Below are 18379 nucleotides of genomic sequence, written 5' to 3'. Positions count from 1 at the left end.
TTAAAAAAAAAAAAGTACCACAATACAGAAGGAATGAATGTCTGCATCCAGATGACAGTACATAGTCTTTTCTTAATGGACAGATTCAACCTGAATATGCAGTGGGTGAAGTTTTTCTTGCAGTGGGAACCTACAGTTTAATGCTGCCAGGCACTGTACTATTTTCAAGGGTATGTTACAACTATACATTTCAAAAACCAATTGTTAAGATTTAAATGTTAGGGTAAAGGAACATCAATTAACTCTTAACAAAGGGAACAGGTGGAGGACTCAGGAATTTTTTTCTGTAGGATACAGCAACTAAATTAAGCCTTGAAGCTTGTTTTACAACTGCCTAGTTTAGAAATACTGAACTAGCTACCTTTACAATTACTTTTTATAATCTTATCAAAGAAATCTAGCAAAATAATGTAATAATGAATTCCAGGACACATTAATGTGCAATAAAGAATATGCTAATATGCAAATGAGCCAAGCCTAATAATTGCAGAGGTAAGGACAAAACTAAACTGAAGTCTATTAAACTTTCAAATGAGTTCATGTCGTTTCCCTCTGAGTTATACTGAAGAAACTATATAAGCACTTAAGACTACCAATACATACCAGATATTATGTTAGATACAGAAGCTTATTAGAAAATGTTAGGTATAATTTTCAACTCATTAAAAATTTCAGTAAAGATACATTGAGAAAACATTAAAAAAAAAAACAAAGCAGACAAAACTGAATTAAATTGATAAACATGTCACTAACAGATTTATTATTTATTTTAGTAAAAAGATACAATGATTATAAACATATATGCACCCAAAAATATCATTTTGAAATATATAAAACCCCCAAACCTGCATGTGGAAACAGAATAATCAAAAATTATGGTAGCCTATTTTAAATTATCTCTTACAAAATAATACACGGACAAAATCTAAGAAAACATGAGATTTACATTATATATAAGAAACAAGCTTGACCAAATATATATAACTTTATAACAAATACAAAATAAACATTCTTTTTCAAGCACACATGGGATATCTCCCAAATACTAACCATACACTAAAACTTCAAAAGAAGACTCAAATTCCAAAGGCTGAAGATCTAATAAACTATACTCTCCAACTACCCTGCAACAATTTTTGAAGTAACAAAAAGATTCCCAACAACATCCTAAGCCTGGAAACAAAAATTATGCAGCAGAATCATCCTTCCATTAAAGAGGAAACAATGAGAAACTTTAGGAAATATTATAGTGGAGGACTACTATTGGTAGGATGAGATGCAGATAAGACAAATTGGTGGGATGCAGATAAGACAACGGCAGGAAAACTTTATTTCCAAAGAAGAGCTAGTTTCAAAACAAGAGCTAATCTTTCAACTCAAAGAGATAATAATGTAAATCGGAAAAAAAAAAATTACAAAAAAAAAAAAAAAGAAAGAAAGAAGGCTATAAGGACAGAAATCAATGAAATAAAGACCAAAGGCAAAGATTAAGAAAAACAAAACTTAGTTCTTTGAAGAAAATGTTAGAAAGATGAATTTCTGGCAAAACCAATCAAGGAGAGTTGGTGATGTGAATTAACATGGCACAAAAACATGAAATACCACAGACAAAACAGATTTTTTAAACTGTAAAATATTACAAACTATATAAATACCTATATATTTTAAAATTTACAAGAAATAGATATTTCTAGAAAAACAGCAAAATTGGCACAAAGTAATAATTGTAATAAACTAATGATAATTAAGGAAATTTGAGTGGATAAACCAATACTGCACATAGGAAAGGGAAAAATCCCAACCCAGGGTTGTTTTCTTCTTCTTTTTTTTTTTTTTCACTTTTTACTTGGAAATAATTTCAAGGCTTCCAAAGAATTGTCAGCACAGTACAAAGAACATCCACAAACTCATTACCCATATCAAACTATTGGTAACATTTTGCCCCATTTCTTCCATCATTTGTCACTTGCTCATGGCATACTCTCACAACCTCCTTCCCACACTCTCCTTTCTTTCTCTCCATGTAATTTATCTCTAAATACCTTAGTATGTATTTCCACAGAATAAGGATATTCTCTTACATAAACACAGTGCAGTTGTTAATTTCAACAAATGTTACATTGACATAATACTTTAACCTATCATCCATATTTGCAATTGTGTCAATTAATCTAATAATGTCCTTATAGCATTTCCCCTGTATTACACCGAAGTACAGAATTGAGTCTAGGATCATGTCCTGCACTTATCATGTGTCTTCAGAGTCTCCTTTACCCTGGAATAGTTCTTGGCCTTTACCTTATGTGGCACTGACATTTTTGATGAACACAATCCTTTTATTTTTAAATAATAGGGTCCTTATTTGAGGTTTGTCTGATGTTTCTTCATGACCAGATTCAGGTTATGTATTCCAGGCCAGAATCCTCCATAATAAGTGATGTTGTGTCTTTCCAGAAGCATACGATACCCATCTGTTTCAGCACTTGCAATTCCACTTTTAGGTACTTCAAGAGAAATGAAAACTACATCCACAAAAAGCATTATACAAAAATGTCCCCAGTAGCTTTTATTTCTAATAGCCAAAAACTGGAATCAGCCCAGATGTCCAAAAGCAGTGAAATAAACAAACTGTAGTATATTAATACAATGCACTCCTAATAAAAATCTAAGAGTTACTGATTAATGAAACAACATGGATAAATCTTGGAAACATTATGCTTGCTGAGTGAAAGAAGCCAGACACAAGAACATACTGTGTAACTCCATGTAGATGAAGTTCCAGAATTAGCAAAACTAATCCACAGTGACAGAAATCAAATCACTGGTTGCTTCAGCTGATTCGCTAGAAAAGGACATGGAGAACATTCTGAGGTGACACAAATGTTCTACATTTTGATGGGGTGCGAGTTACACTAATATCTGGATTTGTCAAAACTGATCCAACTATATACAGAGTTAATATATGTGCATTTCACTATAAATTATGTGAATTTCACATAATATATGTGCATTTCAATGTAAATTATCTTAACTTAAAAATTTAAGAAACAGGGGCACTTGGGTGGCTCAGTTGGTTAAGTGTCTGACTCTTGATTTCAGCTCAAGTCATGAGCCCACACTTCATGAGTTTGAGCCCTGCATTAGGCTCCATGCTCACAGTGTGGAGCCTGCTTGGGATTCTCTCCCTCTCTCTCTGCCCCTCCTTAGCTCACACACAAGTGTGCTCTCTCTCTCTCTCTCAATACCCTTTTTTTAAAAATTTAAGAAACAAAAAAGTCTGTATTTTCCTCCCAGCAAAAACCAAACAGAAAATAAGCTATTAGCAAGAACAAATATTATAAAACAATTTAGAAATTAACTGAAGAAAATACACAATCATTTACAGATAAAAATGTTTAACTCTAGTAATGATCATAAATACATGAGGATCCAATATGTCCATAAATGGAATGCTGGGGACAGCAATGTAAAGATAGTAATTCATCACTCAAATATGACTCCTATCAAAATACGTGAGGATCCTATTGCTCTAAATATGATATGGAAAACAACTGGCCCAAGAATAGCTAAATTAACAAAAAAAGCAAAGACATGTGGTTCACCCTGCCAGATAATTAAATTTATTACAAAACCACTTTAATTAGACTACAGTACTAGGATAACAAAAGACAGGCAACTGGAACAGAATACTCCTAAATGCATTTGTTGATATATAGTCTCTCTTTAGAAGTCTACACACAAAATGCACAATGAATGAATGGTAACAGGCTTTCCTGAGGACATCTGCCACAACATTAACTACTTAGAATTCATTTTAATGATGACTCTAAGAACTAAAGCAAGTAAAAATAAAAGTGTTAAAGGACAAGTAGAAAAAAGAATGAGATTAACAGCATCATACCATACCATTTGGTATCATACCATACCAAAATCTGTGTGAATTTTATAATATACAAGCAAAACAAGACTATTTTGGAAGAAAACATATCAAATACATGAAGGCTGACTGGAAAGACATCATATATACTCTAAGGTAAATGGCTAAAATGGGGGGAAAGAGGAATGAAACTGAAGGAGTAATCATGTAAAATAGAGTAAAAAAGGGATCCATGCAGAACTCTGTATAAACAGAGTATAAGCAATCCAATCCTAAGCACCTGATGTCTCGAGAAAAAACTCATGCATTTGTTTATTTATTTATGAGAGCGTGTATGCGTGAATGGGGCAGGCGAGGGGCAGGAGAGGGAGGGAGGGAGGGAGAGAGAGAGAGAGAGAGAGAGAGAGAGAGAGAGAATCTTAAGCAGGCTCCACACTCAGTGCGGAGACTGATGTGAGGCTCAATCTCACGATCCTGGAATCATGACCTGAGCAAAAATCAAGAGTCAGATACTCAAGTGACTGAGCCACGCAAGCATCCCTGGGTTTTGTTTTGTTTTGTTGTTTGTTCAGACTTTTAGGTGAAAGTAGTAGTCTAATTTTTACAAATAAAGAAGCTAAAGCTCAGCAGTTAAGCTGCCCAAAGTTATTCAATTTGTCACTGCAAATCTCGATTTCTCCCTCTCCAAAGCCTATCATCTTTCTTTACTGCTGTATTTCATATTTCATATTCTCTGGTCAACAGATAAAAGAAAAGTGAGATAACAATCTATTCACTCAACAATTGATGGTATTAGTCAAGGTCAGTTATAGCATAACAAAAATATAAGAACTATCCCAAAAGAGGAATAATGTTTACTTCTCTTGCCAACAGGAGATAAATATGAAGTTTTGCAGCACAGTGACTAGGACATGGACTTAAGAGTCAAGATCCCCAAGTGTTATTCCCAGGTCCTCCATTTATTAGTTGTATGTTCTTTGGCAAATTATACAACCTGCGTGCCTCAATACTGATACTCTAAAATGGAGTTATTACGAGGAAAATTAAATGATGCATGTGCTATGCTTAGCCTGGCATAAAATATGCACTCAAATGTTAGCTACTGTTATCAGCTATTGTGCTCCTGTCCTATCTATCTTCTTTTACTTATCAAATTCCAGAGTCGTTTATACTTGTAGTCTCAATTTCTTTACCTTCTACTTAGCCCTCGGCCAGGTGAATTCTAGTTTCTGCCTTCATTAAACTACTGAAATGAGTATGGTAGCAGCAGAATTTACCTTTTTTGATTTCTCTGCTGCTTCCATTGAAACCCTCTTCTCCTCTGGTTTGTCAAATTACACATGTCTGCTTCTCATCCCTCTCTGAAGACTGCTGATATGCTGCTTCTGCTGACTACAGATTAAAGTCTGGTGCTTCCAGGGTTCCGTTCTCACTCTTCCCTTTATACTCTACTTCATTTCTAGGGATATTGCATTTACTCTCATAGTTTTTGGCTAATGGCTACTTTTATCTTGAGCCCTTATTATCTTCTTCAAACTGGTCCTTTTCTTAAAAACCCTTCAATGATGCCTATATTAATGTTGCAAAAAAATTAACTTCATTTAAAAATTGAATCTCTCCCCCTTCATGTTCCAAGACATCTCCAAAACAACTAAATCCAAACTTGAACACAAAAATCTTCCTCTTCCAAATCTCCCCTTCATATATCCTTAATTTCATCATGTGATACTGCTATCCACCCAGTTCTCAAGTTAGGAACCTGAAAAACAGGGGTGCCTGGGTGGCTCAGTCGACTTGAGCATCTGACCTTTGATTTCAGCTCAGGTTATGATCTTGCAGTCGTGGCAATGAGACCCACACCAGGCTCTGTGCTGAATGTGGAGCTTGTTTGGGATTCTCTCACTCTCTCTGCCCCTCTCCTACTCATGTGCACTCTCTCTCTCTCTCTCAAAATAAATAAACATTAAAAAAAAAAAACCTGAAAAACATCTATACTACTCCTTTTCCTTCACCCTGACTCCACTATCTCCAGTTAATTTTACCTCAAATTTCTATAATCCATTCCTCCATCCGTTATGACTGCCTTTAGCTCAAGCCCTCATGTCTTACTTAGAGCAACCTCCTAACAGAGTTCCCTAACTCCGATCTTAACCACCTCTGCAAATCAACCCTTCAGAATGCCAAGAACCTAACACTAAGTTGTCAGACTACTGTTCTCCTGCTTAAGATCTTTTATTGACTCTCCATGACAAAATTCAAGCTTCCCTGCTTATTTTTAAATATCTAAAATTCTTCTATTGCCTAAGTCTTCAGCTTCATACTTTCTGCCACTCCTTGCCTCCCACATCATGCTTCAGTGATACAGAACTACTAGTAGTTGTTCCTTGAACACATGCCATGCTGCCTCATGCTTCCAAGTCTCTGGCTCATGCTGCTCCCTCTTCTAATACTGTTCAGCCCCTTCGCCCACTCCTCACCATCCAAAACCTGACTAAATTCTTATTCTCTTTTCTGGGGGCAGGAACAAGTTAGGGATTGGATTAGGACACGTTCGTGCCTTCGTCAATCTAGGGTTTGGCCACAACCCTTTGGCGTATCTCTGTCTGAGCACTTTCTACAGCCCTGAACTGAAATTAACTGTTTACATTTCTATTCCTCACATGACACCGAGCACCTCAGGACAGAGAACTTACTGCCTTGTTCTCAGCACAGCAATCTACTGAGCTCTTCCTTTGACCGTGGATTGGAACAGCTTTTGATAAGAGCTTAGAAAAGGGAGAGAGCCCAGTAATCACAGAATTTATGGTGAAAGAAAGAACAGAACTGGGCAATGAAGAATTGCTTCTTAAATACAGAAGTATGCATTTAATCCCTAGTATGAAAACATAGTGCCAGCCATTCAATTATGGCAGTGTGGTTAAAGTAATGCCCTGCCCACATCCTCCTTCACAAACAAACCAAAAAGGCATTCCAGGAAAGATACCTATGAAACAAATAGGTGGGAAAGTAGAACTTAACTTTCAGGCAACAGTGAAAATTGTGGTTTTTGGACATTACTGCCCGGAAATTTGAAATTCTAAATACAGGGAGACTTGTGGGCAATGGGTAAATATTATAGAAGCCATTTTGATCAGAATCCAAAAAGACCAAAAGATCACTGGGCCTCCAGTGCTTTTGCTTAATAAGCCTCCTACTTTCTTTCAATTACAACGTATTAAAAGACAGATATTCTTCTTAATCTGTTATCAGCTTGGGAGTTCTTTTAAGGTTGCTTCTCTTCTGCTAGGTCTACCTGCTGATAGGAAGAAGTCAAACTGTGTGTGCCCCTTTCTCCTCCCAATTTTTATTCTATTTGGCTACCGCAGCAATCTCCAATCATATCACATGGAACTATAGAGCTTAGCTGAAGAAAACTCTATGTTTGCTTCTCATCAAACCTTTGAATTTCAAAAGTTCTGATCTTTAATCTTCATTCTGATGTAGGATTGGTCTTGTATTCTCTTAGCTTAATTATCCCATGTATCAAAATCTATTAGAGGACTGTTTCACTAAAATTGCCTGTACTTTCATGGATCCAGCATGGGATAGCACTTATTAAACAATATAGTATGTCCTCTTTTTACACCTTAACATACCATTAGAAATTCAGCCAATGCAACTGTCCTCAAAGCTGCTGAAAATAATCATATACTAAACGTACTTGATAATGATATATTTTAAGAAACTTTCATCGGGTATGTATTTAGCCTATAAAACCAAGTCACAATACCTTTGCTACCTTAATTTTCAACTCAAAACTACAAAGACAGTTGCCACAGAAATTACTACAAAGCTAACAGGTCAGCCACGCTATAACAGAAAGCCTATCTAAGAACAGTGAAAAATAAAACTACAAAAGTAGATTTGGGTCAGACTTCAGGCCTTTCATGTAAGGGTTAACATTTCAATGTTTTACTCTTCAGGAAAGCGGGAGCCTTTGAAAGATGTTTTAGCAAGAGACTAACATAATCAAAGTTGTGTGTTAGTAAGATGAATCTAGTGGCTCTGTGTAGAATGGGGTGAAGCATACAAGCATGAGACTACTCTAGCCTATCTCTCCCTGGCTGCCAAACAAACGCGTTGAGAACTCACGCCTACCACCTCTCCAAATGTCTTTTATTTTCACTCCCATAAACTTTTACCAATTACTTCCCTCTTTTGAAAACAAGACCCTTTTCTTAGTTTTCAAGCTTTTCAGCCTTATCTGAGACATTTTATATTGCTGACCACTCGAATGACCTCCTTAAACCTCTTTCCATCTTTCATTTCAAAGTAAAGCTCTAAAGAGAAAGGAGGAGCTTTACTTTGCTTGGCAGTTTTCTTTATTCTAAGTATCTGCAGAACTCCATGTTTAGTCAACTGTGCTGTTTCAAAAATGATCCCCTCTATGAGGACAGCTCCAGCCCAAACCTTATCTGCACTCAAGTCTACATTTTTAAGTGCCTATACAATGTCTCCACTTGGATTATTCCACTCTGTCTCAACAGTTCCTTCTCCTATCAAATCTTTTGCAACTCTTCCATTTCTTTTTGACCATGTCCAATTATTCTCGTTGCCCCAGTTTAAAAAAATAAATAAATAACTTTTCTTCTCTCTTTGAATTTTATTGCACAGATTTGTAATTTGAGATCCTAGCATTTATTCTCTCAACTACAGTATGCTCTAAGAAAGCAGCTACTTTGTATTATCCACCAGAATCCTGCACAGAACTCACCACATAGAAGCCTCAGTAAACTTATCTCTTGACACTAAGGATGACAGAAAGGGGGTACTGAAGAACAAGAGCTTGTTAGAGGCAAACTAAAACCCAGTTCTCTTCTGAATCCTAGACCAATGCTATTTCTACTAAACTGCACTGCCAATGGCCAATCTACCACCAAACCAGATGATTTACTTTCTCAAAAATTCTGCTCAATGCACCCTCTTCATTTTTACTACCAAGTCCTTGTTGTGACAAACTTCAATTACTCTAACTGCTTGTTTTCAGTATTCATCCCTCCAACTCACTCTTCTCTGAAATATATCTAGCACAATGATGTCGAAATACCATTCTTGGAACTCCATTTCTCTTGCTGAATCTTTAGTGTCAAACTCCTTGGGTTGGCTTGTAAAACCTATCACAATCTCCGAAATATAGCTTTTAGTTTCTACTCAGGTTTGTCTGCTTACTATCATGCCCACCTATATCAAGTACATTATCTCATTTATTCTCTTTCTCCTTGACAATTAAGTAGTATCTACCCACAACACACACACACACACACACACACACACACACACACACACACGGAAAAGACCATAATTCATATTAGCAGCACGAGTACTTCTTATTTCAGTTCATGAACCACCTACATTTGACAGAAGCAAAGTTTATAAGCCACACATCATATTCTCTTAAACCCAACTCAAGTCTTTCCTGACAACTCCAGGCCTAATTTTTCCCTTCTTTAAGCACCAACCGAACAATTCAGCTTTATGTATTGTTCGCAAATGTTCAAATCAGATATCTCAGAATGTTAAAAGTACAAAACAATCTCGGAATTCATCTAATCTAGCAATAATGACTGGAATGAACAAAAATATCCCAAACCTACTGAGACAGAATCCCCAAGGTAAGAATCCTAGGCATGTGTATTTTTTTCAAGCTTCATGAATAATTCTAATGTCCATTCCTAGTTGAGGCAATCCAGTCAGCCCATTTTCAGATAAGAAAACTAACACACAAAGAAAAGGTAGAGAAACTTACTTAAGTCCATCTACCAGACTACCTGCAGCACGGTGTAGTGGTAAAAACACAGGCTCAGACTCCGCCTACTCAGGCTTTGGCTCATTGCTTAAGAGCTGTGAGAACTTGGGCAAGTTGGTTAACTTTTTTGTGCCTCTCTTTCTTCATGTTTAAAATGGCGTGTCTATCTTAAAAGAGTTGTAATAAGGATAAAATAAGTTAGTGGATATTAAACACTTAGAACAGAAATAAACACCCAAAAAAGACTCACTATTAATAATGCAAAAAAGTATTACAACTGAGGTCTAAGTTAGTTTTATTCCCTCTCCACTACACTAGTATGTATGTATGTATGTGTATTTTGACAACCAGCTTGTAAACTCCCGAGGGCAGAGCTCAGGTCTCCTGCCTCTTCAGTATTCCCCACCACACCATATACACTGTTGGTAACCAAATAACACTTTGAATGAATTTATGGATTCCTATTTCTGAACCCTGACACCTCTGCCCTTCTAACTGTACCAAAGCACCCAGACAGAATGAATAATAAGAACTCCTATAACAGTGCTTACTATGAGCAAGCCACTGTTTTAAGCACTTTACATATTTTCTCCTGTTAGATTACAAATATCCTATAACAAGAAATACAAAACTAGCTTATTACCTATGAGCCATAAAACATTTCTATGTAAAGTATAAAGTTACTTCTATGTAAAGTATAAAACCATTTTAACCATGATTCATTACAAAATAAAGTCCTAAAATAAAATCAAACTTTCTTTCAAAAGAATTTGCATTTATGAAGTAAGTTTATCCCAAGGGATTAACATTCTGATACTGCAAACACTCAAAAGTAATTTCTCATTTCTCTGTAACATGAACAATTTTATTTTTTGAAACTACTTTAAAATATGGCCTTGAAAAACAAAACAAATAACATACAATTGGCACTAAAGTGTAATCTGCAACGTATTATGTTTCAAATAAAGAGTTCCAGTTATGTATAAACTACTGAAGTATCCCATACATGTTTCTACTTGAAGAAGGCTTGAAAGAATAAAGCACTAAAATTTTTTATAAAATGTTCTCTCCCCTTTCATTACGTGCACTAGAATGTTAGCTCTATGTATTGACCTATTTCTCTATTCAGACAGTTAAAAAGGGGAAAGAATAATTTAGGAGTTCATGAACAATGGAAAAATGAAATAACCAATGTCCAAAGATAAGTTAGGTGTATCTTTTGCTTGTTTTCACTGCCAGCCAACTCAACTACCTGCATCCATTCCAATATATCCTCAAATATTTAACAATCTAAAGAAGTTGTTATAAAATGCATCCATCTCTTTTAAAACTAATTCAAAGGATATTATAAATAAAGTATTTGCCATTTTTTATTGGACACAAGTGTTGGAGTTTTACACAAAGGTGTTGTGCCTCCCTGTCACATCTTCTTTCACAGATTTTTTCCCTTAGGCAATCTGGATTCATCTAAAAACTTGTCTGAAAAGATCTGACACTGCTTTTAATAACCCAATACCTCTTTTAAGTGCCAGACACTTTCTTTGGAATGTATATCCCAGAGCAAAGATAAACTTTACTTCCCAAAGTTTACCACAAGAGAGACTTATTTAAAAATTGAGATACAGCTGGCATATCATATTATGTTTGCTTCAGGTATACAATATAGTAAGTGATTCAATATTTGTATAGACTGTGATATGATCATCACAAAGTACACCCACAAAACACAGTTACAATTTTGTGTGTGTGTGTGTGATAATTTTTAAGACCTATTCTCTTAGCAGCTTTAGGATATAGAGTATCATTACTTAGAGTCACAAGCAAGAAAGACTATTAAAAAAAATGTCATCAAATGATTTAAACAGGGAGTTTTTATTATTTATTTTGAATATTTATTATTTTATTCAGAAAAGACTTATGGTCTTAAAAAAAAGTTACAGAAACAAAACAAGAAAATAATTTCTCTAGATGAAAGACAGAGTTGTGATTTTCAAGGGTATTTGTAATCATTATCCTAAAAAGGATAAAACTGATTATATATTTTTCTTGTTTCTTGTATTTCTGCTCACTTATGCATATTAACAAATGAGCAAGAAACCAGCAAAATTATCAGAGAAAAAGCAAGATAAGAGGTACAGAAAATCACAAACCAAGAAATATCACCTCTAAAGTCTATGAAAACTGGATGACACACTCAGAAATATTTCTACTAAGTCCAAAAAAGCCACCGAAACAGACAACCTTGATTTAAATATTTATCAAGTCTCTCCAGTGTGACTGCCACATTAGGGCTCCCAGTCTCCACAGTCTGTCACGTCCAATCTACTCTATCTCCACAGCGATCTAATTAAAAGATCAATCTGACCTCCTGCTCTTGTTTAAATTACTACACTGGCTCATCCTCTTAGCCAGTTTAACAGTAAGTTCATCTACACAATAATCAAATCCCACCAAAACCTGGCCTAGCTTCCCTTCCCATCTGGCCCCACATATACTGTAGGAATCTTCCCTCTGCCTGAAACAAAATACTCCCATCTTGAACTATCCATCTCGCAAACCATTTTTACAGGTGAACTGAGACTCACAGAAATAACTTGTCCAATGACATACAGCTAGTGATAGAACCATATCTAGAATACAAATTCTACCCTTGGTGTTCCTAAAGACCTTTGTAACTATTTTTTGTAACTATTATATATGTTAGATGCATGTTAAAATGTCAGATTTTTCTCATTAGCACTAAATATGAACTTCTCCAAGAAGATCCTATTGGGTGCAAGAATAGATTTTTTTTTTTTTTTTTTTTTTTTTAGTCTTAAAAATAAATCAGGGGTGCCTAGGTGGCTCAGTTGGTTAAGTGTCTGACTCTTGAATTTGGTTCAGGTCATGACCCCCCAGGGTTGTGGGATCGAGCCCTGTGTTCTGCTCTGTGCTGAGCATGGAGCCTGCTTAAGATTCTTTCTCTCTCTCTTTCTCTCTCTTTCTCTCTCTCTCTCTCTCTCTCTCTCTCCCCCTGTGCCCCTCTCCCTTGCTCACACACACACACTCTCTCTAAAATAATAAGTAAAATAAAATAAAATAAAATAAAATAAAATAAAATAAAATAAAATAAACCATTCTGGTAAGGGATGTTGATTAATGGAAGAGGCTATGCATGGGTGGGGACAGAGTATATAGGAAATCTCTGTAACTTCTACTCGATTTCAATTTTGCTGTGAACATAAAATGGTTCTATAAAATAGTGTTTTTTTTAATTAATCAAGATTTACTAAGTTTAATATAAGGATTCACACTTGTTCTGAAGGTCAGCTGGTCACACATCAATAGCAGCAAGGATTATGTAGTCAGAAACCTAAGGAAAAAACAGAAGTTCCACAAACAGTGGGGTTTACTTCCAACACACTGTGATGCACTGGTGTTTACATATGCCCAATTAAGTACAGTTAGGGATTATATTATTTAGTTTTAACTAAACTGACTCTCACAACATGGAGAAGTAGCTTTAAAAAAATTCCTGCAAAGACTGCAACGATAATAACTACACAAGTACAAGCCAACAAATTGCAGGGCTAAGACTCTTAACTAGTACAAGCTATTCTTCAACCACATCACAATGTAAAATAATCTAGTCAGTCAATCACAACGCTCTGACCAGAAATTATTACTTGAGAATAAAAAAGTACTATTAACAGAAAATATTAAGATTGTTCATTTTTCTCATCTTTTTTAAACATCTAATTTATGTAACTTATTAGTATTCTATTATACTAATATCATACTGGCACACGCATGTAACTTATAAACATTCAAGCACATATTAAAGGTGCATGCACATGGTTTCACTGGGAGAGGGGCACACTAAAAAAATTTTGAATATCCACTGCTTAAAGCACAGATTAAATCTTTTTCCCCTATAGGACAATGATCAATCTTCAGTTTGCCAGGCCCAGTATATTAGGCTGCAAGATGCCTCCCAGAGATATTCCAGTCCTAATCCCTGAATATGTTACTGTACGTGCTAAAATAGTCTTTGCAGATGTGATTAAATTAAGGATTTTGAGATGGGGATATAATCCTGGATTGTCTGGGTGGGCCCAATGTAATCACAAAAATGCTTGAAAAAGGAGGCAGGAGGATCAGTCCACAACAGATGTGAGGACTGAAGCTAGAGGTTAGGATGATATGAGGAAGGAGTCATAGAACACAGGTAGCCCTGGAAGCTGAAAAGGTTCGAGAAACAGATTCTTTTCTTTTCTTTTTAATTTTTTTTATTCTTTATTTTTGAGAGACAGAGAGACAGTACGAGCAGAGGAAGAACAGAGAAGAGAGGGAGACACAGAATCTGAAGCAGGCTCCAGGCTCTGAGCTGTCAGCACAGAGCCCAACACAGGCCTCAAACTCACAAATAGTGAGATCATGACCTGAACCAAAGTCGGACGCTTAACCCACTGAGCCACCCAGGCGCCCCAAGAAACAGATTCTTTATCTCAAAGACTTAAGAAGGAACCAACTCTGTTGACACCTTGACTTAAGCCCAGTTAAGCCTTATTTTGGACTTCTGGGGTGCCTGGGTGGCTCAGTCGGTTGAGCATCTGACCTCAGCTCAGGTCATGATCTAGCAGTCCATAATTTCGAGCCCCGCGTCGGGTTCTGTGCTGACAGTTCGGAGCCTGGAGCCTGCTTTGGATTCTGTGTCTCCCTCTCTCTCTGCCCCTACCCCACTCATATTCTCTCTCTCTCTCTCTCTCTCTGTCAAAAATGAATAAACATTAAAAAAAAATTTTAATATTAAAAAAAAGACTTAATTTGGACTTCTAACCCCAGAACTGTAAGATAATAAATGTATGCTGTTTTAAGGCACTAAATTTTTGACAACTTGTCACAGCAGCAGTAGGAAATCATACAGGGAATTCCTGGGACATAGGACTTTGAGAAAACCAGGATTAAGTTGGTTACCCTATTTTGAGGTTTTCAATGCCCATAACAATGTATGATACATAATGAGCATGAGAAAAATCTTTGTTGAATATTTTATGATGAAATATATAGATAATATACCCTTACTATTTTATAAAGATCTGTCATACATATGATCTCATTTCATCCTTCTAACAATCCCATGAGGCGTGAATGAATTATTTTCCTACTTTTAGGATATACGAATTAAGGTTCAAATAAATTACATACAATGTGTAAGGACACATATCTAGTAAGCAATGGAGCCATACCTGGAATACAGGCCTTCTGACCTTTGACAACAGTCAGGATCCTCTACCGCGAGTCAGGCTGCCTGGATTCCAATCTAAGCTCCTAAACTTTGCCAAATTACTTAACTTTCCTACTTCCTTAACTATAAAATGAAAAATGAGGTTTACAATAATACTTACCTCATAGGGTTGCTGTGAAGAGTGAATGTGCTAAAATGTGTAAAGTACACATCATAAACTAGACACAGAGATAGAGGACAATAAATATCAGCTATCATTATAACTCTGTACTGCAGGTACAGTGCATTTATACCTAAAATACTCTGTAGTACTTGATAAAGAACCACATAATATATGCAAAAGTAAAAAAAGAGCAACCAGAATGAATGGTAAGATGGAAGGATGGCTTTCCTGTGAAAGTACTCTAAGGTTAGGACTCCAGGCTGAAAAGACAAAAGGAGAAGGGCGACATAATCGAGACCTATAAAAATGTGAGAGTATAAACAAGGAGATAACAAAATTCAGTTATATTGGAGAAGGGAGGAGAACCTTAGAAACTAGAGTACTATAGTATGAGCACACAGCATTCATAAATTACAAAACGATACAATGTAAAAACGAAACGAATCACAGAATTTGAGACAATTTATGAATGACAAAGAAGACAAAAATGGCTACTAAGAGGAGCTTAACTCTTCTGTAAACATCTGTTGAACACCACAATGGCTTACCATATCTATTACTGGTAAAGGGGGAATAGAGATGTTGGGAAATGACATACAGACCACATGGTAGCAAGAATTAGACCTTCAGTTGAATCAGTGCAATAATTTCAATATTTCATTATGTCTCAAAGACAACATACCCTCTGCCCATCGCTACCATGTACCACTGCTCTTCTCCAATCGCATCATCACCCTACCAAGAAAATCTCAAGTCTAAATGTCCTCTTTTCAATGCCCTTTTAATGGCTTCAGTAAAGAATAATTAAAATATCCCTAAAGTTGGCAGTCCAAACTAATCTCAAAATATACTACCTCAATTGTTTCTTAACCTAAAGTTTCTTAAACTTTTCACTCTTTATTGAAACCCTCAACATCTATTCTTCACTGTGAGAGTCAACACACTTTACAGAACTTTATGACTACTACTTTCAATACTAAGCTGACTGATTTTTTTCCCCCCTGACAGGTCATGATATTCTCACTACTGCTAATGAATAAAGCTGAGAAACCATACTTAAGTAAGCCTAAACAAAAGATAGCCAGAAGTTACACCAAGTAACAGAAGCATGGTTAATTTAAATACACAAGCGACTTTAGAAAATACATTGTAATGTTTGATCTCATCTCTACCATCCATTAAAATTGAAGAAAAAAAAATCATGTTTAAGGATACAAACTTGCAACTAACAGATAACTAAGTCCTGAAGATTTGGTGTGGGATATAGTGCATGTAGACAATGATATTGTATGACAATCATTAAACTTACTCTGAGACTAGGTCTTAACTACTCTGACCACAAAAAAGAAATGATCATTTTACAGGACAGGATAAATGTAGTAACTATCACTACAATGGCAATCAAATGACAATATACAAACGTACACCTTTACACAATGCTACATGTCAAATATGTTTCAATTTAAAAAAATCAGAGATACTGATACATTTTTAAACTTGAATGAAAAGCATACCCTTTGTCCTAGGAGCCTTTTCAAAAAGTGCTGGCGAAGAATAACATGGTATAAAGATGGGCAAAATCAAGGACAAAGAGGAAAGAAATGAGGTATAACCCATACACTACCAAGCAGCCCCCAGGAAAAGGTGGATAGGAGCAAAAGGGCTTGGTATCTCACCCGCAAATTTAAACTTAAAATGCGGTGAGTGGACTCATCTCCTGCGTGCACTTCTTCATACCCAACATGATACTAACAAGCAGAAAGAGGGAAGGACAGTGCTCCTGTTAAAAGGGTTTGGAATTAAAGTCAAAAGGCCAAATGTTTTATTCTGTAAAACTTCTATCAATCTTCCAATCAAAATTCCTCAGCCAGGCAAGGGCTTTCCTTTTCCTCTTATTTGTTTTTTGATGTGAGCAACAACTCTCCAACTTCAGAATCTTTGGAATCCATTGGGCACCGGTAAAAATGAAGACATTATTGGTGTTTTCCAGAAATAAACGACACAAGGAACTTAGTTTATCTCGACTTTAATATAATAAACAGCAAACCACTGACTGAAGAAGCATCTTTCCAGTCAGCTAACGTCACACATCTCTGAAGAAATTCCGTCGGAGGGGGGAAATGTCTTTTCCCAGTACGATGACAGCAACCCTTTTACTGACACGCTCTTCGCGCCTCAAAGACGCCCCAATACGCCAAGGATCAACAGAAACTCCACAAACTTCAGGAACAAAGCACCCTTCCCGCCTTCAAAACACAGGGCTTATCGTCCCATTACGAGGGGACATCAGCAGAAACTGCTGTACACACGACACCTAAGACACTCTACTGAACCAACGGCTTTCCATCATCTACCTCTTGACAAAGTGCTTCATAATGTCCCCCAAAGTTTCCAGAACAGCAGCCCGAAGTGCACCCGAGGCCAAAGACAGCAAGAAACGGCCCAAACTACTGCTTGTACATTACTCTCACCCTCGTGACAATCACGTTGTTTTAAAATCGCTCGTCGGGAACACACCACATCCGACACGCTTTCTGCCCTTCTCACACTACGAAGGCGAGTGGCTGGCAGGAAAGCCGAGCAACTTACCTGGCGTCTGTCTGAGAACTGCCCAAACGCCCCACCGTCTCCCAGCGGCACCGTCACTGAGTACAAAGGCACTCAGGTGGTCCATTCTGCTCAGGCACCTTTCTCCCCCACTTTGCACATTCTAAAACACACCGTGAACATCTCCCAGAGCACAGCCAGGCCGGCCAGCGGGAGAGTCGCGAAGTAATCCGTGTGTCGCTCCGTAAGGGCCTTGGAGACCCGCACCCTAACAGCCAAGACGATTGGGGGGGAGGGGGGGGTGTGACCCGGGCTGCTCCCCTCGCCCCTCACGGGAAACTCCCATATCGTCGCGGCAACTCACCAGATCAGGGAGCACAGAGACAGGCAGGAGACCAGGGCCAAGGCCCGCCGGTACTTCTTCATCTTCTCCTCCTTCTTCCCCCTGCCAGAAGGCGGCACATCCTCCCGGCAGCCGCCACTGCCGAGGCCAAGATGGAGGAGCCGGAGCAGGAGCGCGAGGATGGGACCGAGAGTCCTTAGGGCTGCGGCGCTCGGGGAGCGGCTCCTCAGCGGCTCGCGTACTGGCCGCCCTCTCCGAGGGGCCCACGGCGGCGCCGACAGGGGCGCTTCACAGGAGGACTCCTGGGACCGCCGCTGCTGCCGCAGCCGCCGGCTCGTCCGCGCCCGCCTCCTGCAGCCGCCGCCGCCGCCACTGCCGCCCCATATCCCCCCCGCCCGCCCCGGCTCTCCCTCCGTGCTGCCGGCGACCAACGGCCG

At 37.6% G+C, this 18379-nt stretch overlaps 1 protein-coding gene across 5 annotated transcripts in view; it reads right to left on the bottom strand.

Moving 5' to 3' along the window:
* Positions 1-18152, bottom strand: part of SUCO (SUN domain containing ossification factor) — a 91580-nt gene extending 73428 nt beyond the window's left edge. For all 5 annotated transcript variants that reach the window (XR_009613408.3, XM_078440897.2, XM_060643538.3 and 2 more), the window contains exon 1: positions 17964-18152. Coding sequence is in view for 4 of the 5 variants with exons in the window: in XM_078440897.2 (XP_078297023.1) it covers positions 17964-18025 (62 nt within the window). In the remaining variant the exon portion in view is untranslated. The remainder of the gene's footprint in view (positions 1-17963) is intronic.
* Positions 18153-18379: the final 227 nt, after the last annotated feature.

The sequence above is a fragment of the Panthera onca genome, chromosome F1 (assembly GCF_046562875.1).
Source record: "Panthera onca isolate mPanOnc1 chromosome F1, mPanOnc1 haplotype 2, whole genome shotgun sequence".
Lineage (NCBI taxonomy): Eukaryota > Metazoa > Chordata > Mammalia > Carnivora > Felidae > Panthera > Panthera onca.
The sequence above is the reverse complement of the archived record's forward strand: the minus strand, read 5'-3'. Positions and strand labels throughout refer to the sequence as shown.